At 39.7% G+C, this 23,249-nt stretch overlaps 1 protein-coding gene and 1 pseudogene across 1 annotated transcript; both read right to left on the bottom strand.

Annotated features, from left to right (window-relative positions):
- Window positions 1–2,051: 2,051 nt before the first annotated feature.
- LOC137278188 (beta-porphyranase A-like) lies at window positions 2,052–7,160 on the bottom strand (annotated as a pseudogene).
- Window positions 7,161–10,664: 3,504 nt separating this feature from the next.
- LOC137278179 (beta-porphyranase A-like) lies at window positions 10,665–13,746 on the bottom strand. Its single transcript, XM_067810376.1, has 3 exons — window positions 13,505–13,746; window positions 12,932–13,076; window positions 10,665–12,212 (listed from the first exon to the last, which is right to left on the bottom strand). The coding sequence occupies exons 1-3, from the start codon at window positions 13,739–13,741 to the stop codon at window positions 10,756–10,758; spliced, it is 1,839 nt and encodes a 612-aa protein (XP_067666477.1). The 5' UTR covers window positions 13,742–13,746; the 3' UTR covers window positions 10,665–10,755.
- Between the last annotated feature and the right edge of the window lie 9,503 nt (window positions 13,747–23,249).

The raw sequence follows: 23,249 nt of genomic DNA, 5'->3' as shown, positions 1-23,249 counted from the left end.
TTCGGTTTTATCAACTCTAGCTATCATGAAAAAGTTTGTGTATCGTGAACATACATAATCATAAGGATGCCTGAAATGTACATGTAGAGACTAACAAGCACTTTGACTAGTTTATTTTTCTCTAAAGCGCTCAAGGCGCTACAATCCGATTATTTTTACCCCGGATAACCCAATCCTATCATTGAGTAGAGATAGTATTTATTTGCATATACATTTTGCGCACACTACTTGTACATCAAATATAATGGCTTGCTGAACATTTCAATATAATCTGCACATTGTTAAATATCATAATTCAAGTACATGTATTATAGAATTAAAATAAGTTACACGATACTGATTTATTGTGATGTATACACTTGCAGTTGAATCTCCCCAAATATTTATGAGGATGGGCATGCTTATATTTGTTTTGAAAGCAAGCGAATTTCAGATTATTGACAATGGACTCCACAAAATGAATGGATAATTTAATATAGAAGAAGGTTTTGTAACCTTGTCACCGTTAATTCAATCAATGTGCAAACACAGAATCTTAGTATTCACCCCCAATGACGAGTAACAAACACTTACCTCCTGTAACAACATCTCATAATCCCCTTTCTCTCAGACATCTGTTCATTTGCCAGTATAAGCCCCCGACATTGCAAGCAATTGTTATCAAAACACATTAATAGTTCTTCTGATTAACACTGAAAGTAACCTCTCTCGTAAGAAAAGCTAATCTTTGATCATTACTTCTAAATTGATTGAAATAATAGGTACAATGCGAATTCAAAATTTAAAACCTCCAATGCGCGGGTCTCGCTGAATGGGAGGTGCTTTTTATCACCCCTAATATGCGGCTCTCGGTGAATGAGAGGTGCTTTTTTTAACCCCCAATACGAGGCTCTCGCTGTGAGAAGCTAATTAATTTGCCCCACATACGCGTCTCTCGGCCTTAATGAGTTAAGACATATTTGTTCATCACCCGAGCTCCCCACCCACCACGGAGTATCACAAGGACAATGCTAAAAACAAGCGGATCTACAGCTGGCAGCACCAAGGATACCCAGGTGATATACTCCAGCAGAAAAATTAAGAGATTAATGATTCTACCAGATTGGTCCATGATCCACCGCCTTCTGGCATAGGACTATAGGCAAAGTTCACGATAAACATATCAAAGTCAAGTCAAATATTGTTCCAAGAATAAGAGGGGAAAATACCCGGAAATTCATCATCCAACTTTTCTGTACTAACTGAACTCTCCTGTGAAACAGTGACAATAGGATCAGCGCCAACTTTGGCCTCCATAAGATCATTACTGATCAACAAATCGTCACCCGGAACTGGGAGAGCGTCAAGAACACCAACTTTCACCTCACCTGAAATCAGGTCTGAGGTCAAATTCACAAAATGGAGAGGCGCAGAAGAATTGCCACCTATATCCTGAAGCAAAACATCTGAGTTAGCTGAAGACTCATCATAAAAAAGCAAAATATCCTTCAAAATCAGAGATGGAAGAGCTCCAGAATCCCTCAAGATAATAACAGGCCGTGGGGTAGAATTATCTCCCATAAGTGACACCGAAGCCTTATACACAAAGGGCAAAAACTCCTTCCAAACTACAGAATCTGGAGACTTACTCTCACAGACAAAACTCTCCTCAGAACCACCTGGAAAGAAAGGCATAGGTGCGATGGACACAAATGCATTTGCATTGTATTTGAAATCGATATTATGAACTTATCTTCTGACTTTGTATAACTCTCTTTGCTAATAATATTTGAATAGTTTAGACTTGTCTTTGTTCTGTTTTGCCTGTTCACAGGGGATTTCATACATCTTTTGTCATGGCAAATTCGTAACCGTAACAATAAGTATATACAATATAAGTTTCAGAGAAAACTGCCAAGAAACCATTGATGAAAAACGCTTAATAATAAAACCCATAAAGTCAGACTATATCAGGGAAATATGAGTATAATCTATGCAACTACTTCATAATAAAATTTCAATAGTTAGTAATATAAGATGAATAAATAAATTCAAGTGAGCAACAATTTCCTTTATTGAAGTTTCCCTGCAACCAGCGCCACAGACGTCACATGACCACCATTTCCAGCAAAGGTCATACTGATGGTGTTAGTCGATTTGACGCGATCTGTTGGAACCCAGTACTCCCACACCTCCCATTTTGTAGATGCTTCAACTTTGTCGGCGTCAAACAGCGTGTAGCTTGAGGGTAGGGTGTATCCATTGAACTCAACTTTAAGTGGTTTTGCATTGGCGTTTTTAGCACGACTTACTCCCACTCTAAGATGAGATGTGTGATAGCCAGAGCTGGGTAGCTGGATCGTTGTTTGTGCATGCCCGTTGCTGATCGGGATGACCATGTTCTTTCCATAGTAGGTGTTCTCGTTGTTTGTGCGGATGCCGCCAAAGTTGTAGTTGGTTTCAAACTTGTAGAAACATGTTGACTCTCCAGGTAGACCAACATTTCCGTGGTTCTTTGTTGTATCGAAGTGGACATTGGAGTTCATTGCTGGCTTACCATTTTGGAACCGGACACAAGTTGATTCTCCAGTTGTGGGTTTGATCCAGTCGCCGTTGAAGTCCAGCTTCACATTTTGCCAGGCAGTGCCATAGTTGTGAAGTAGAACTACCACCTCTTTGTTGTTTGGGTTTGCCAGAGCTAGAGGGGAAACTACACGCTCCAAGCCATCGAATTTACTTCCAACTGTGAGAAATTTCTGATCATAATAGAAATTATGCCAAAACTGAAAGAATTTGACCATTTGTGTCGGATGACCATCTTTTGTAAACAAAGACCTGTTGAGACTGTCGTGACCAGGGTATTGTCCATTTGCAAGAATGAAAACTATAGCCCTGTCAATGAACTCCCTCAGGTGCAGATATGTAAACATGAAGCCATTTGGTTGGTAAATAGACTGAAAATAATAAATATCCCGTGTACACCACCCCTTCCAAACTCACTAATAATGATCGGAAAGTTCTTGCCTTTCTTCATATGAGAGTAGTTTTCAATCATATCAATACCACAAACAAGACGAGCTTCGTTGATGCCACTGTATCTATGGCTTCCACCTGATACATATATGTAATTGTAAGCATGGAAAGAGAAGAAGTCCAAGTGATCAAGAGACATGTCCAAAAACCTAGCTGTTCTTTGCCATTTGCTAAAGTTGTTTATATCTGAATTGACGATTGTATAGCCAGTGTACGTTGGTCCTCCAACCTTCATTCCAAACCTGGATTTCAATTTCTGAGCTACTATTTTATGCAAATCCAAAAGCGTTTGTTCATCAATATAGTGTTCTACTTCAGGTTCGTTGATGACCTCAAATATTTTAGGTATGTGTCCATCGGAGTAGTCTTTGGCGCTCTGAACCATAAGTGACATAAACTCTCCCACTGCATCGAGGTTGTTTGGGAATTTACCCTGATGGTGTGACTTGTCTATCCAGCTGGGCCAAAACTGACCTGTTGCAGACAAAAAAAATGGTCACGATTAAAGTTATAGCCTTTCGTGAATGAGCGAGATGAACTTTTCGCTTACAGCAATTATACAATTGAGACGAGAGAGTGTCTTCAATTCGTAATAAATACATTTTGTTGTAAAATCCAGTCGCCAAAGCCCCCTCCACACCTTCCGAAACCGGTTTTAGGTACGTATGTTTAGGTCGCTCATCTTGGCACGCTACTCCTCGCTTAAAACTGGTTTATAGCCTCTACTTCGCTGCAATGGGCATTACCCAGTTTGATATTTTAATGTCCGGACAATTCGCATGACATAAATTGCATATTTACTTCGGTCTAATTATTTTGTACATGAAAACATTTTTTGGGGTGGCAAATTTCTCAGTGCGTCAGATTTTGACTCAAATGCGTGAGACTCACGCAGGATGCGTGCGATTTGACAGGTATGGCTATAAATTGCCATCACCACACTCAGGACCATGACGACATGTCTCGCAAGATCGGTGGATTTAAACCAGATTAACATGTAGATGTGGGTAATTGCAGTCTAACCTAGTCTGTACATAGCATGTATACTACGACTGAAGATAGTGATAGATCTGTCTCTGCCGTGAATTATTGGTGAGTTACCTATCCTCTCTGGAGGAGAATAATTTTACAATCACTTCATCCCATTTGAGAATACAACCACAAACTTTTACAACAAATCATAAACTGCCGTGTATCAATTTAGAAGTTTCCTACTTAAAATTTTAAGAAACAATTATATTTAAAGCAGAACGGGGCCTACAGTGAAATTTATCATGTCGTTATAGTTCAACCGACATCATCTTATGGTGTCCTTCACAACTTCAATTCTTTGCCCCTACATATCATTATCATATACGAGGACATCACCATATCAAAACGGTTGGGGAGCTTGGGAACGGTTTACCATTTTTCAAAAGAGAACGTTTAATTACTTTTCGTTTCCCAGACCATATTGTCGACTTGACTTCCATAGCCATGCACCTGTTCCATCCAGATCTTCCATGCTTTCGTCTGTTTGGAGTTGTCTTGGAGGTAGTTTGGATCTGGGTAACCATGGTGACTTGGGCTCTGGGGCCACTGAAAGCCAAGCCATAAAGTTTGGAAATCAGTTTGAGCTTGAAATCAATATCACCAAGCACACAAAATTAACAGCTGGGAGCATGTACGAGCATGTCCAGTACCTTTGCTTACAGAACCTATAATTTACAGGAATTCTCGAAAAGGTGAGTGAATCCTGTACTACTGATGACACCGATCCAAAACATGGACAAAGGTGAGTCAACTTGAAAGAATTGGATGAGCAACAAAATGTGACAAATTATCCCGCCATCACAATTTTGAAAGAAATAAAAATAGGACAGTACACTCTTGTAAATAGAAAAGAAGATAAGAAGAATAAGAGGAACTGCATTGGTGTAGCACCAGCAAAGCAAAAATACAAGTATACTATCTCTTTCCAAAACATCATTTTTGTGTGATCGTAAACAGCCTCATTGCCAGTTTTTGAACCTTTACATTTGTTTTAGAAACGTTTGGAGAAATATTTGCAAACACGCCACCAAGGAAACACGAAAGCAAAATACACGTGCATAAATGTCGGAAATTTTGATGCAGTGATCACTTTAAAAATACAAACGTTGTGTATAGTTTTGTCAATCGTTTTTGCCAGAAATCATTATGTCACGAAACATCACCATGTCCGACCTTTAGGCTGGGGAGTCGCATACTGCGGTTTCCCGATATTTCACCGTTATCAGAGCACCATATTTTGCTTTTGGGATCATTTCGCACAAGATCGCACAAGATCGCCCGAGAGACGACCGTTTAAACGGACAACCCTAAGACAGTTCTCGATTCTGATTTAAGAGAATTCCATCGGGCACAGTCGTTTATGGTGATGTCATAGAGTCCGGAACTGGAACATGCTTTCAATTATGGACCAACAGAAAGAGTTCTTCTAGCATGACAACGCTACTTTACATGCATCCGCCTACATCCGTTCTTGCCTCAGTGTCTTTCGTGTCCTTCCCAAACACCAGATTTGAACCTGACAGTATGAGCTTGATCGCCCTCAACGTCAGAACACCCCTCAGACACTTCGACAACTGACTGTCACATTGCAGACAAAATGGGTAAGAATCCCTCAAAAGCAACAGTACTTAATTTACCTATCCAGTCTGTACCGAGCAGAGTGCCAATGCTGCCAATGGCAATCATGCATACAATCCACCCCTCCCTGCAGAGACAAAGTCAAAATTGTTTTAGGACACACACACATGATGTCCTGTTAACATTTACACATACACATCAAGGGAACAACAACCCACTGGCCCCGATGGGTGAACAATGTATCTGTCTCACCAAACATGTCACTGTTATTTTGAATTGTTTGGAGCACTGATACAAGAGTTATCTTCCTTCCATCAATTTGCTTTCACTAAACATTGGCAATTTCCGTACATGATACTTGAGTCGTTAGATTTGAGATATAGACTTACTACCACTAATACCTATTACCAGGGAGTTTGGCTTTCCAAGCGGGATACATTGAAATGTTTCTCGCTTGTAAGAGAAGTACATTGAAAGTAATCAAAGGTCGCTTAGCCAATCAGAAAGCAACATTTATGAGTGAGGTAAGATAAATATAACATGATCTGGACAGGTGATCTTGATTATGGACGGGTGGACGAGGCGATGCCTGTATCTCCTGCGTTATATCCACAGGATAAAAACCGGGAAGGCACACATGAGAAACTAAGGAATTGAATCAAAAACACCTGTCGCAAATGCACGTCAGGTGTACACCATCTGTAACAAGGATGCATGAAATTTAGACATCTCCACTACATAATTATTGAAGAATATGGTGAGTCAACAAGACTGGATCAGCGTTGTCACTCTAACAGATTGGCCGGCGAGGACGTTAGTGGCTAGAATGCTAATTGCAATACATATGAAACACTTTCAGTTAAAACCCAGTGACAATAAACTACGGTTGTACCGAAGTCAATGGACTACTAACGTCGAAATAAATGCAGTTCATTTCGTGTAGTTCAGTTAAAACATAGAGCAAAGGAGTTGGATCAATAATTCAAAAGAAAACCACTTACACAAATATAAGTCTAAATTCATATCCAAAAGACGCTTCTGTTTCATAAAAACAACACATACATCCCTGTACTTTCAACGGAACTCGAGAGAATGAGGTAGCCTAAAGGTTAAAGCGTCCGCTCGTCACATAAAGGCACGGGTCCGATTCCATTTGTGAGCACAATGTGTATGGCACACACCATGATATTGCTGCGGTGCAAAACCATCACTGCGTCAAAGGATCTTTATCAAAAATATACATGCTAAGAAATACTAATCGCAAAATTACAGACGATTACCTGACTACCTGACACAAAAGCAATACATACATTTGTGAACAGGTCGATGTCTCTGTTAATCCAGCGCCCACTCGCAGTTCCAATAGCTTTACACTTTGAAATCAGATTGGATTGTGTCAGCCCGTTATGTTTATTCCAACGATCAGCTTCATAGTGGGCCCGTCCACCCTGGGATAGCCACTCGTTGTAGATGGTGACTGTGGTGTCCGAGAGTCCCTGGCAGAACAGCAATGTGGACACAAGCGTGATAAGCAACATTCTTGTCTGACTGTAAGTCATATTACATGGTTTGGCTATGTAATGAAATTTTAATCTGTGTGAAGTAGCATATGTTTAACACACACAGACATGCCTATATGTGTGTGTAACTGTGAGGTAGACATGATTGGATGACAATGCAAAGTGTTTATGAAGCGTTATCTGTACTTCACCCATTTTGGGGACGGGTACTCCCATTGTTGAGATAGAAACTTGCAGTATAGACAGAGTAAATTGTTGGTTGGTTGAACCATTCACATTACTTATAGAGTTTAAGCTTTCACAAGCATGGCCACTTCAAGTGGCAAGGTAGCTCACCTGCCAATTCAGTAACGTGTGACGTTCGGTGAGTTTTTACTGGTCCCAATTTTAACTATGTAAGTTCATTAGAATGTGTTTAAAACTTTCTTGTTCAAATAGAAAAATAAAAAGAAAATGGTCTGCATTTTTCTCTATTCAGATCTCCACTAAAGTACCCTCCTAGAAATGGGGACCCGTCAAGGTCCAGCGTAGAATAGGCCTTCAGCAACCCATGCTTGCCGTAAAATGCGACTATGCTTGTCGCAAGAGGCGACTAACGGGATCGGATGGTCAGGCTCGCTGACTTGGTTCCAGAATGTCAACGCTACAATGAAACAAACAAACAGCATGAAACAAACAATAAAGGGAACACCACACCAACATCATAGCAGTGTTCCTCTATTTACGCGGGCAGGTCAAGCGAAGCCTAGATAACTTCTAGACTAGTGACACCAACTAATCTTACAACGTTAGAGCTGGTGAAGGCTGGCGTGCTGATTTTACATGACACTGCTTCGTCTCACATCTCTGAATTGGCAAAGTCTGCAGTACATCAATGTTGCTTGAAAGAACTTCCTCATCCTCCAAGTTTACCTGACCTGGCCCTATTTCACCTATTTCCAAAATTGAAGGAACATCTCCATGGAAACATCTATTCCGGTAATGACGAGCTCCAATCTGTTGTACACGTATGTATTATACCCCAGTATCCTTGAAGGACCTGTTGCTTTCCACTAGTTGATCTTTTTGAGTAAACTAACTGGAAATGCTGATGAAGAACACTGTCCAACAACACTCCTAAGATTACTTGGTGTCCCCAGTGTAGAAGTTATGTAGGCTTAGAACCTTTTGACCAGCCCTCGTATTGTAAGAAACTGAAACTTTTACTGAAATGCTACTGGACTGAAAACAGTCTCTATTGTGAGATGTTCACAGATACATGTATTAATTATCATACATTTGAAATTTACAAATGTTTCTGGACTCAAACCAGTGACTCGTTGAGAAGTTCTCACAGACACGATGTATCAAGTACTGCACACGTGGAATTTGCAAATGCTATTAGACCGAAAACAATACCCGATTTAAGCTAGTGTAAATTTACGTATGACACGTGTATCAAATGATCGGAATACGGATGGTAATTGGTATTCATTCAGTTTGTCATTATTTGTGATGCCCATGTATAGCTTTTAGACATCCCCAATGGGTCAACAACTTGTTCAGTAGGCGATAATCTGGTATTTGACCCGTGGAGGTCCGGGGTAGACTAGGTCTTCAGGAACCCATGCTTGCCATGAAAGGCGACTATTCTTGTCGTTGAGGCGACTACCTGGATCGGATGGTCCGTCCCGCTGACTTTGGGCGCCTTTCACAAAGCAACCTTTACTAAGGTTACCTTATCCTTCACTCTCATTCTTTAACATTGCACTAAGATTACCTAGGTCTAAGGTCTAAACTCATTCACTCACTCACTCACTCAAGGGACAAACAGTTGTTCTAATAGGCTGAACGAGAAGACCTACAATACCTGTTAAATACGTTACACTCCTGGTGTGCGGAGAACGAGATTAGCATGTTTTAAATGTCTCTCCCATAACTCCATAAAAGAGAGGTATATAAACATTTATTAGTGTGTATAACTTGAAGGTAATGTGTTTATATGCATCAGTAGTGAGACGTTAATAAACAGTTTGTCTGTCTGTTTGTCTGTCGCCTTATCCTGTTTGCGTAGATCGATGCTCGATTATTTAAAGATCAGCACCTACAACATTGCCGAGTGTGGAACTAAACTCACTCACCCACTCAGTAACACATGCTTACATTTCTATGGAAACTGCATGACTGGCGAGTGCTACTAGTTTGCATGAAAATCTGGTTTCATTGCGTACTTTTGCTTACCTAATTGCATCTGTACATTTCGGCAGACGTTAGAGACTGACATTTGATCTTGTGAGATGTACTGATGTGATATAAATACTGATGGTGGTCTTCGTGGACAGGGACATGCCTGCAGTACACAGACAAAACTTGTATTGTGATGACAACGTCTGGGTGAGTACGTTTGGGTGAGTGAGGGAGTTAATATTTAACGTCACATCGGCAATACTGCAGCCGTATCGTGACGGGAAGTACTTTTGGCAGTTAGCTGGATTTGACGTCTCGTTCCTGTCACATCCTGACATGATTCGTTTGTTGGTTTATCTAAATCTACACTCAGAAATATTCCCTCAAAATGACAGCTGTCTGTAAAATAATCGGGTCTAGAAAAGGCGATACTGTGTTTGATGTAATTTCCAAGGAGGGGAAGAAAGCGGAAAGGATACATATTCTCTAGGTCAGTGTTAGCAACAGAAATGAAAGTTTTTATTGCTATTATTATTGGTGGATTAATAGATTTCTCATTGTTCGGGTCTGCATTAGGAGTATTAAAACCCAGCTGGATGAAGGGTTGGATTCATGGGTTGGGTGAAAATAATTCATAGCTCGATAGTTTAAAGCTGACTGACTGATCTGCCTCGACGTAAAGACTAACAACATGAGACAAGACAAATTTTCTGACGCTGTGACCATGATTGTGAACGAAATCAAATTGTTTAAGGTTGGTTTTGGAGGTTCCACCACATCCGATGGTCCCAGTTTGAATGGAACAGTGATGTATTTAGGCGTGGGAAGGTAGTCTAATCACAACCCATTTTGAATTTGAATTGAATCTGCTTCCACAAATAAAGTTCCTAGGCTATATAAATGAAAGGAAGAATTCCCTCGCTTACAACTATGACTGGGGTGTCATTTGGAATTTGTTCGGTCGGTCTTCATGCACTTCTGTTGTTTATGATTTTGAAATTGCTTACATGTACAACCACATAGACAATCTGAATATATGTATATATGTGTGTGTGTGTGTGTATATATATATATATATGTGTGTGTGTGTGTATGTGTGTGCGTGTTGTACACCACAAAATACATGCAAAGGCACTGCTCATAGCATACTTGATAAGTTGACTTAATGTAGCGCCAGGCACAGTGAATATCGCCCGCTGTCCATAGGCGACATCAAGTTCGGAATGTTTTATGAGTCGGATATATTTGATTTGTAAGATACACAAAATATTTCTCATCTGTTTGCTTCCGCGCTGTAGAGACCCATCCGAGAGGTATTATCATATTGATATTTTGTAAAACAAAAGTATGCACAAGGCATATGCTAAATCTTTATCTCTGGATGGTCCAACAATTTGTGTTACACAACGAACATACCAAGCAAAACAAAACAAAACATGAAAAGATTTCATTCAAGTTTGCCAACAACAAGAGCCACTGATGACACGTGACCACCATTTCCATCAAAAGTCATACTAACAGTGTTAGCTGCTTTGAGCCTATCATTTGGTACCCAGAACTCCCATACTTGCCATTTAGTTGTTGCCTGCACTTTGTCAGAGTCGAACAATGTGAAGGTTGAGGGCAGGGTATATCCATTGAATACGACACGGTGGGGTTTACCACTGGCATTTTTGTTACGACTAACACCAACTCGAAGATGTGATGTATGATACCCTGAGCTTGGTAAGGAGATGGTTGTCTCGGCATGGCCGTTATTGATAGGAATAACCATGTCCTTACCATAATAGGTGTTTTCATTGTTGGTACGTAAACCATCAAAGTTGTAATTTGTTTTGAATTTATAAAAACAAGTTGCCTGACTCGGGAGACCAAGATTTCCCTTGTACTTTGTAGTGTCAAAGTGGACGTTGGAACGCATTTCAGTGTTTCCGTTCTTGTATTGGATACATGTTGATTCTCCAGTTGTAAGGTTGATCCACCCACCGTGGAAGTCAAGCTTTATATTCTGCCAGGTAGTGCCATAATTGTGCAGAAGAACCACCAACTCCTTTTTGTGAGGGTCGACCAAAGCCAACGGTGAAACAGATCTCTCCCATCCTGTGAATGGACTTGAAACCCTGAGAAACTTCTGATCGTAGTAAAAGCTGTGCCAGAATTTGAAGAATTTGGCCATTGTTGTCTCGTGTCCATCTTTGGTAAATATGGACCAGTTAAGACTGGTTTCGCTGCCATATTGCTCATTGGAAAACATAAAGATCACGGTCCTGTCCAGAAACTCTCTCAGATTGAGAAAAGTAAACATGAAACCGCTGGGCAGATAAGTTGTGGCAAAATCTATGATACTATTGTGTTGATGCCGATCAAGACCAGTCACACCACCTCTTCCATATTCACTGATAACTAAAGGAACCTTTCCACCCTTTTTAAGATGTGAGTAATTTTCTATCATGTCAACACCAGCTACCAAGCGAGCTTCATTAATGCCAGAGAAGCGAAACTTCTCACCAGAGACATAGAGATTGTTGTAGGCATGGAAGGAGAAAAAGTCCAGGTGGTGAAGAGACATGTCCAGAAACACTGCTGTTTTATTCCACATACCAAAATTGTAGTGATCCGAGTTAATTATGGCGTAACTGGTGTACGTTGGTCCTGCTACTTGCATTCCGAACCTGGACTTCAGCTTCTGAGCAACAACCTTATGGAAATCAATAATTGACTGCAGTCCAATAAAATTGGACACCTCTGGTTCATTGATGACTTCCAGTATGTGAGGGATATGACCCCCGCTATAGTCTTTAGCACTCTGGACCATAAGTGACACAAATTCAGCAGCAGCATCGAGGTTGTTGGGGAATTTTCCTTCATGGTGAGATTTGTCCATCCACGAAGGCCAGCTCAAACCTGTATGGAAAGACATACTATGACAACGTATCATTCTAAGCATCGTGTATACGGTATTATCCACATATATGGCGCTCATAGCCAAGCGCATTATCTGCTCACGCAGCTATGTACATTATTATCCTCGGCCTTAGGACATCATGACCGACTATCCAATAATTTTCAACTCCCTGGGGAGTATACAGCCATGCTGTCTGTTGGGCGCAATGAACAAATCACTCCCATTGTAATCACATTCTCACGGGTAAAACTTTTACAGCTGGGTGAACTGAGACAATGTGGATTTAAGTATCTTCTCCAAGGATACTACGCAAATGTCATACCATGGGACCCAAACCTAAGTGCTTCCACCAAGGATCGAACTGGGGCCTTCAGTGTGATAAGCAGACACTTTACGGCATCACTGCTCCACGAGGAGGTGTTGCTCTTTTCTATGGACTCTTCCACAGAAGCATTTCCTTAGATAAGTAGTAAAACTGTGATAGAAATCGAGTGAGTTAGGTCTTTCCCCCGCTGTAAACAATATTTCAGCAACATCACAATAGGGGACCAGAAACATTCTTCACATATTGCACACATATCTTCAGCGTGACGGAAAAAGAAAACAAGACCACTCCACTGCACCAATGCAAAAAGAAGAAACAATCGTCGGTAAGCCTATGTAGAAGTATTAGTCTGACGTATCACTGAACAGAAGATGAAACTAACAATACAAATACCTTTTAAGTCCCAAATGATATTCTTAATTCCACTTCCATAACCACGAACTTGTTCCATGTAGTGATTGAACATCTTTGATTGTAGGGCGTGGTCCTGTAGGTAGTGGGGATCGGGATAACCATGGTGTTGGGGATCTTGGGGCCACTGTGAACACAAAAACGTGGAAACATGGACAGAATTCTGCTAACCGGAAACGTTCGTCTCATGAACCGAGAGTCAACATCTAGGGTAGGATTACCATTGGCAAAATGTGCAGAGTTATATGTCCTTACTGTTTCTGTATACTATCTTGTATCTTAAGGAAGCGAAATTCAGCAGAGCATATCAATTAGTCACAGAGGGTAAAAGTACACTTTTACACTCCACGGACCTTCACACATGATATCACTGCCATCTGTAGATCCACAAATCATAGTCTCAACATCCGCCTCTACACAGTGGCGGTTGTGACCTCAATGTGGACACTTCCTATAGTACAGTTTTCAGTGCGTTATACTGCACGAAAATAAGCGACTTCCGTTATTTATGGTTTGTGTATGTACTTGCTAATGTCTTTTGGACTGTATACCTACATTTGCAAAGAGATGATCATTCAGATCCCTATTCAGCCATCGTCCTGTTGGGGATCCAACACCTTTACAGTATGGAATAAGGTTTGCTCGGTCAAGACCATTATGTTTAGTCCATCTGTCAGCTTCATAATGGACTCGTCCACCCTGAGAGAGCCACTCGTTGTAGATGGTGATTGTAGCGTCCAGAAACACTCCTCTCCACAGCAAGGCGTTCAGGAGTACCAATATCAGAAGCATGATGACAGAATGTGCAGAATAAGAGTATGGTTCTTTTATAGCGGTTAGTAATCTGTATGTGACATGAACACATGGAATATAACCGGGTGCAGTTTTATCTTGTGTCTATTTTGTCAAGGTGAAATACATTGAATGTCAAATTGCAGTTTTCCAATGAGGCCATCGTTCAGTTGAGAATCATGACATCAGCGAGAAACGTCCTGCAATCCAGATATGTTTATGTATGCAAGTCCATGCGGTTATTGGATTAGGATTAAATCACAGATGGTTTTTAATCAGCAGAAAGATCATCACCCTTTCATCAAATATGTCAATCCAACTCAACAAAGACAGCAATCAGCATGGCAATTCTTTAAACAATACCAACAGAATATCAACACAACTGTTGATAGTACACATTTCAAGTTTTTTTTTTCTCAGGGTTCAAGACTGCTACTTTCGAGATTATCTCATCTGTCTTGCGGCATACACGTGTGTTTAGCGTGTTTATTTCTACTTATGTGGACACATGTATTTCTTTGTGCCGGCCTAGTTCTTGTTATACCCTGTCTTTAAGTCTACCTGTTCTTCGGGGGTGGGGGGTAGGGGGTAGGGGGTAGGGTGTAGGGGGTAGTGGTTTGGTTCCAAATTTCTCAATGCGTTTTTGTACCTGCACGTGGTGAGTGCGTCACATGCGTGAGACTCACGCAGGATGCGTGTGGGTGGGTGTGTCCCTGGCGACATGTTCTGCAACATGGATGGATTTAAACTAGATTAACATTTAGATGGAGGTAATTGCAGTCTAACCTAGTCTAAACTTAGCATGTATAACTCTACAGAAGAGAGTGATAGATCTGGCTCTGCTGTGAATTATTGGGGAGTTAAATATCCTCTCTCGAGGACAATAATTTTACAATCCTTTCACCCCATTTGAGAATACAACCACCAAGAATCTCAGTTGCAAACTTTTACAGCAAATCACAAACTGTCGTGTATCAGTTTACAAGTTTCATAATTAAATTTTAAGAAACAATTCTATTTAAAGCAGAACGGGGCCTACAGTGAAATTTATCATGTCGTTATATTTCGACCGACATCATCTTAAACAAAATGATGGTGTCCTTCACAACTTTACCTCTTTGCCCCTACATATCATAATCATATACGAGTGAGTGAGTGAGTGAGTGAGTTATTATTCAACGTCACATCGACAATATTTCAATCATACCGTGACGAGAACAAACATGATTATAAAGAATATGTATATATTCTAAAACCCGTCGTCACAGCAGGGTAAAATAACTGGAGTATCACAATTTGAGTTTAAAACTAAAATATGGAGTTACAAAGTAACAGCACAATTCGGACAATACATAATATAAAAACAGGCTATAGATAACCAACAACTGAAGGTAGATCACCATACTAGGGACCAAGGGGACTTACATTACTTTGCTACCTGCATGGACCCTAGCTGGATTTACACCATTCCCTCAGCCGCTGGTGAATGTAGGAAAATGTAGCCGAGCTTTATAATGACAAAATTATTATGGTTAAATATGGTTAAATAAATAAGTTTAAATTTCACTTTGCAAGTTTTGGGACTTACGTACCCTCTCAGGGGTACAATACCTTTACGCTACTTTAACCACCTTTGAGGGTACAGCCACTAACAATCGGAGTTGACAATTCATTCCACCGTGTTTAAAATATCAGCTTTCTATTTTTATTTATCGATTATGTTATTCATAATTTATCTAATAATTCTATTGCCTTTAAAAATTCAATGATTAAATGATAATTAACATTAAAAAGATCCGTCATTGTTTTGACATTGAAATATTTCTCCCTTGTGATGGCGAAATCAATATAGTCAAGCAAGACGTGCTTGTCCGTGATTCTTTCATCACAAGGGATACAAAACGGAGGATCCTTACCATTAAGCAAATATTCGCGAGTGTATCTAGTGTGGCCAACTCGACATCGTCGCATAACGACCTCCTCAAATCTGGACTCACAACCCAACTAGGTGTAACCAATATTGGGTTTTATTGCATGTAATTTATTAACACCCACTAGGGTGTCCCACCTCTTCTGCATCAGATCACGGATATACGATCTAATGGTAGCTTTATAATCGGAATATGGAATCAGAAGTGGTGTAACAGATTTGTTGAGTGCTGCCTTAGCAAGATCAGCCATTGTATTCCCAGAGATTCCTATGTGACTGGGTATCCAACAAAAGACGATGTCACATTGGCCAGTAGCAAGATCATTATATAATTCAATAATTTCAATTAACTCATTAAGGCCGAGAGCCGCATATATGCGGCAAATTAATTAGCTTCTCACAGCGAGAGCCGCATATTGGGGGTAATAAAAAGCACCTCTTATTCAGCGAGAGCCGCATATTGGGGGTTATGAAAAGCACCTCTCATTCAGCGAGAGCCGCGTATTGGGGGTTTTACATTTTAAATTCGTACATTACCTATAATTTCAATCAATTTAGCAGTAATGATCAAAGATTAGCCTTTCTTACGAGAGAGATTACTTTGTGTGTTAATCAGAAGAACTATTAATGTGTTTTGATAACAATTGCTTGCAATGTCGGGGGCTTATACAGACAAATGAACACATGTCTGCGAGAAAAGAGATTATGAGATGTTGTTACAGGAGGTACGTGTTTGTTACTCGTCATTGGGGGTGAATACTAAGATACCATGTTTGCACATTGATTGAATTAACGGTGACAAGGTTATGAAACCTTCTTCTAAATTAAATCATTCATTCATTCATTGTAATAGTTCATATAATGAATCGTAGACATAAATAGCACTACTGTATTACACTCATGTTCGTGTAGATTTGAAAAAAAAACAAGTTACTAATTTAGACCTAATTCATTTGCGACTATTGATTTTTAAAGTTGACAATAATACATAATCGAATATGAAGTGATAACTCTTGCATCTACTCATAATATACATATATAGTACACATAAACTATACAAAGGTAACTGGGGTATTTTGTTCAAGCTGTATCATGCTTATTTGAAATGTGATTTTTCAATGCAATTTACATAAGCATTGTGTAAGAAACGTTTGTATTTGATCTGTGTAATTATCTTATCCTGTGTAATGATCACGTGTATCAGATCCATCGTCAATAAAAGGAGGAGAATATATCAGTTACGGAATTGATGCATATAATCATTCAATCAGACAACACTAAATATATGAACACCTCTTTCAACCTCAAAATAACAGCCTCTGGTCGAATGCATGTCCAGGTAAACGTTTGTCCCGTGACAATTATTACTTGAATTATGATATTTATTCATAACAATGTACAGACTATATTGAAATGTTCAGCGACAAAACCAAAGCGACAAACTGAATCTGTTGTATGTTATATAAGTCACAGACTAGCTTATTAGTACTTACCTTAAAAAATTCAGTATACACTAGCAATGTATCAGCAAAAACGCTACTTTCATAGATTATTATGCATGTGCGTAAATTCGTCTTTACTGCCATTGACATAGATGTTTTGAACAATTTAATCTCTCACAATGATATGAGAGGGTCATTTGGTTTAAGTATGTCTTACATACAATGAAACGGACTGACAAACGTCGAGACATCAAATGCAGATGTTCAAGCTGTGATGTGTTTTTGTGCGTTGACTGTTTTGAGGCCTACCATAAAGACTTGTTCCAAGGACAATAACTCTTTTTGCACTAGTTGTGTTGTACAAATGGTACGGTATACCATTCTTGTCAGGTGTTGGGCACAATGTGTGAAGCCCGCGCGATACTGCTGGAATATAGCTAAAATCGCTGTAAAACTAAATTCACTCATTCTTTTCAATTGTTGCATTTCAGTGGTTATTCTTTTACATGTCCAAAACACTAAGACATGTGTGTTCACCATCTGAGAACGAATACACTCATCATAGTGTCAGTCTACTCCTATATGTCTTATGTGTTTCTTTCATACCTCATTACAGTAACTGATGTTATGTTTACAATACACAAATTGTTGCATGATAGTTGATACAGCCGTAACACAACATAACCATTGGTCAACGATAAAGCCAATAATCAATCTCTACCCTATCACTTTGAGTGTCCAAACGTGCTCTTCAGAAATTTAGGCCACGCCCCATAACCTTGCCCTTCCTATGTGACAGGTTCTCATGATACGATTGGCCAAAGTATCAGCCAATATAATGAGTAACTGAGATATAATGCGTTACATTCGGGATATTTTATCCCTTCACATGACGGGAAGCTTTCTTTAGCATCGAGTAATGATAAATGTATCATGCAGTATGTATGTGTATGAATGGTGATGTATGTTTGCAGCGTTAAGTTAAGATCTTGAAACAGTCAGTAAGCACGAGCAATGTATTGGCAAAAAATCTAGACGATTATAATGCAACTCCCCCCCCCCCCCCCCCCCCCCCCCGCCCTTTTAAACTCTATTATAAATAATATATTATAATTCAGTCAGAGAGACAGGAGGAATTTGTATATTTGCTCATCTCGTACGTACAAAGACCGCGTAGGTGTTGATAAAAATACAGCACACACTGGCAAAGGGGTATGAGAGACACAGGTAATAAATTGCATGAAATGCTGTAATATATGTATTCACATCGGCCTCTTTTCCATTTACATCTTTACGACACAATTAAATAATCAGTACTTGTTTGTGAGACTAGACAGTTCCCTGTCATATCCGAGACCTGCCAGGGAAATCAGGCATGATTAGCACTAATTAGCCTCGTCGCAGCAATCAGGCAGTCAGCGAGGGGTGCCAGGTGTTGGGCAGTGGAGCGGCTCCAGGTGTTAATGAGTTAAAAGTGGATGTTTACAAGATAAGTTTTTAATAGCTTGAAGACGTGAAAGAGAGTGAGAAAAGATTATATATTGTTTATGTGTAGGATGTCTTTGAATGTATTTCAGAGTTGTTAGTATTGCGTTTGCTTCTGCTGTAAAACTAGAGCTGTTATCCAATAATCTAGAAGATATTGTTTAGGATCCAATGGCAATGGCACATGTAACTGTACCACCACCCTTGGACCCGTCAGTAAATAAGGATTTGTATGTACTATATTTACTTTTTAATTGATTATATTCTTGTTTACATTGTAATTGGTTAGTTTCTGATTTTTTAAACTTTGTCTGTGCTAGGTCAAAGTGTGGCCTCACTAACTGCCAAGGAGGAGAAGAAAGAAGACGGGAAGGAGATATATTCAATCCCAGCAGCAGAAATGTATTGTTGGATTCATATTCGTAAGAGGAGGAACAGGTGAAGTTTTAGTATTATACAACTCCTCATAAAGAGGATTAAAACGCAGTTGTGAGCAGGATTGGATTCATTTGAATATAACTTTGTAATATATTGTAAAGACAGTTTGATACGACGAAGTTCCAAAGATGGCTCATCGGCCTCAACGTAGAGACTGTCAATGGGAGATGTTCTGAAAGATCCAAGACATAGCCTCAGACCTTGGTGATGTACAGAATCATCATCAGCTTTAGGTTGTTTTTACAGGCTCCACCATACACAATGGAACCGTAATCAAGTTTCGATCGAACAAGGGATATAAGTGAAGGAGGGTAGTTTGGTCCCCTCCCCACTTTGAATTAGAAACAACTTTTAACAAATCGAGGCAAACATGGCGAGCCACCTCCTCTTGGTGGGTGCTGGGTAACGCCAAGAGCTCGGCGACACCCCCGTCGTGGACCCGGGGGGATATTTGCTCCACCAACCCGTTTGCCGTGGGTTGCGGCCCTGTGTCGGCGGAGGATTGTGGTTGAGGGCAATAGTGGCTTGCAACCGTGTTCCTGTTGCTCAATACACCACTTTCGTCCTGACTTCACCTAGACAGCTCGTCATGCCAAGGCCTGTGCATGAAGTATATATATATATGTCATTTACTTTCGGTCTTGGTGTATTTGTTCATTGAGCTTTTCTGATTTTAAAATGCATTTGTGAAGTTCTGAACTTTTGCCTAGAGTCTTCTGCCCAGAAGGCAGTTGCTCATGGGCCAATCTGGTAGATTAATTATTTCTAATTCTTCTGCTGGAGTATATCATCCGGGTACCCTTGGTGATGCAGGCTGGAGGCCCGCTTGCTTTAGCATTGTCCTTGTGATACTCCGTGGTGGGTGGGGAGCTCGGATGATGAACCATATTACACTACCTAACCATGGCTTATGAAACTCCAACCAAAAAAAACCAAAACGTCCACTTGATATTGACCCTGTTAATACTGACCATAGAACGTCTGCATCGATTGAGTTGACAAAACGTTATTCAAAACCCTGTTTCACTTAATACTAATATGCAGACTGTTGCAGTGAGAATTACTTTACATGTAGCATTTACGCTATGCTCTCTTTATATTTCGCCGTCTTCGACGTTTGCCAAAACTAATTTTCAAGCTCGATATGACCAACTCCCGAAGCCCTGTATTATAATGGGAGATTTAAATGGGCACAACCCACTCTGGGGTAGTGTAACCACAAACACTAAAGGTAAGTTGTTGGAGGACTTTTGTTCTGACAATGACTTATGTATTTATAATGATGGTTCCAACACATATTTACACCCTGGTACAGGGACTTATTCTGCTCTTGACTTGTCATTGACAAATTCCGAACTATTAAATGAATTCGAATGGTCAGTTCACGATGACCTCTGTGGAAGTGACCATTTTCCTACTATGTTAAAAGCTGTAACTCCATCCGATGTTCCTCCATCATCAAGACGAAATTTTAAAAAGGCTAACTGGGCTTTATATCAAACACTGTGTGCTGAAAAACTTAAACCTGAACGTTTTATTGACGTTCCTGATGCTATTAAATGCTTTTCGGATGAACTGAATTCCATAGCTGATGAGTGTATACCAAAGTCCTCTGTAGTTCCACACATAAGAAAACCATGGTTCAACGATGAGTGCAAACAAGCTAGGAAGGCAAGGAAAAAAGCAGAACACTATTTCCGTCGCCATCCTATGGTGCATAATTTAAATAAATTTAAAATTTCAAATGCTAAAGCACGGCGTACTTTTAGACAGAACAAACGCCAATCTTGGCAAAATTATGTATCTAAAATAAATTCTCGGACACCCATGTCCAAGGTATGGAACATGGTCCAGAAAATCAAAGGTAAAGGTACTAAATCTACTGTCCATCATCTTAAACATGGAGATCAATTACTTACTGATAAATCAGATATTGCGAATAAACTGGGCGAAACTCTTGCTAAACATTCTTCCTCTTCTAATTATGTACCTAAATTTCAGCAGTATCAGAAACAACAAGAAAAGAAAACTATTAATTTCAATTCTGATAATGGGGAAGATTATAATGAAACGTTTTCTATTCATGAACTCCATACTCCTCTTGATCAAGCTCATGACACTGCTAAAGGAGCTGATAACATACATTATCAACTCCTGAAACACTTACCAGAAACCTGTTTAGAGACGCTCTTATCTATTTTTGATGATATTTGGACTTCAGGTAAATTTCCTTCTTCATGGCGTGATGCCATAGTAGTACCAATACCTAAACCTGGACGTGATCACACGGATCCGTCCAATTATCGTCCGATTTCATTAACCAGCTGTGTTGGCAAGACCATGGAACGCATGATAAATAATCGACTTGTTTGGTACTTGGAAACCAATAACCTAATCACAGATATACAGTGTGGTTTCCGTAAAAATAGAAGTACTGTCGATCACTTAGTGCGACTGGAATCATTTGTGAAAAACGCACTAATTCATAAACAACATGCTGTGTCTATCTTTTTTGATCGAGAAAAAACATATGACACAAGCTGGAAATATGGCATTTTGAGAGATCTACATGATTTCGGTTTGCGAGGTCGTTTGCCTCAATTCATAGCCAACTTTTTAAATGACAGACAATTTCAAGTTCGCGTAGGTTCTACTCTGTCTGATCATTATAATCAGGATCAGGGTGTTCCACAAGGCAGTATTTTGTCAGTCACACTTTTTAGTATCAAGATAAATAGTTTGTCAAAAGTTTTAAACGATTCAATTGATGGATCATTATTTGTGGATGATTTTAATATTTCTTGTCGTGATAAAAATATGCATTCTATTGAACGGCAACTGCAGTTGTGTTTAAACAAAATAAATAAATGGTGTCTTGAAAACGGCTTCAAATTTTCGAAGTCCAAAACTAATTGTATACATTTTTGCAGAACATATAAGCCACATAAGGACCCAGAACTATCTCTAGATGGCACTCCCATCAAAGTTGTAAAGGAGGCCAAGTTCTTGGGATTAATTTTTGACTCACATTTAACGTTTCTACCACATATCAAATCCCTCAAAACTAAATGCCTGAAGGCACTTGACTTGTTGAAAGTCGTGTCAAATTCTAAATGGGGAGGGGACCAAGCTACCCTCCTGCAACTTTATCGATCACTGATCCGGTCAAAACTTGATTATGGCTCCATTGTATATGGTGGAGCCTGTAAAAGCAGCCTGAAACTTTTAGATTCTGTTCACCATCAAGGTCTAAGACTTTGTCTTGGCTCCTTTCGAACTTTACCTGTTGACAGCCTGTACGTTGAGGCCGATGAGCCATCTCTTGAGCAGCGACGTATCAAATTAGCTTTACAGTATGTAACAAAATTATATTCCAGTGAGTCAAACCCTGCATACAACTGTGTTTTCAGTCCTCTGTGTGAGGACTTATATAATATGAATCTTCGTTTGTACCGCCTCTTGGTTTAAGAATTAAACCATTTCTTGCTGCTGCCGGCATTGAGCTGGAAAATATAGCTCCTTCCCGTCTTCTCTCTTCTCCTCCTTGGCAGTTGGTTAGGCCCCAAGTGGACCTAACACTGACCACATTTAAAAAATCAGAAACTAATGAATTACAGTATAAACAAGAATATAATGAATTGAAACATAAATATAGCAGTTATAAATCCTTATTTACAGATGGGTCCAAGGTCGGTGGCGCAGTAGCTTGTGCCACTGTCATTGGATCCAGAACAATATCTTCTAGATTACCAGACAACAGTTCTATTTTTACCGCTGAGGCTAACGCCATATTAACAGCTCTTAAATATATTCAAAGACGCCATAAACATAAACAATACATAATTTATTCCGACTCTCTTTCTTGCCTTCAGGCTATTAAAAATCTTTCTTGTAAACATCCACTTTTAATAGAAATTATTGAATTATATAATGATCTTGCTACTGGCCAATACGACATCGTCTTCTGTTGGTTACCCAGCCACGTTGGCATTTCCGGTAACACAATGGCCGATCTTGCTGCCAAGGCAGCACTCAACAAATCTGTGACACCACTTTTTATTCCTTACAGTGATTACAAAGCTAGCATTAGAGCTTACACTCGTGATCTGATGCAGAAGAAGTGGGACACCCAAGTAGGTATAAATAAACTACATGAAATAAAACCCTACATTGGTTATACATACTTGGGTTGTCAGTCCAGATTTGAAGAAGT

Source organism: Haliotis asinina, chromosome 1 (assembly GCF_037392515.1).
Source record: "Haliotis asinina isolate JCU_RB_2024 chromosome 1, JCU_Hal_asi_v2, whole genome shotgun sequence".
Lineage (NCBI taxonomy): Eukaryota > Metazoa > Mollusca > Gastropoda > Lepetellida > Haliotidae > Haliotis > Haliotis asinina.
This window is presented reverse-complemented; position numbering and strand designations above follow the sequence as displayed.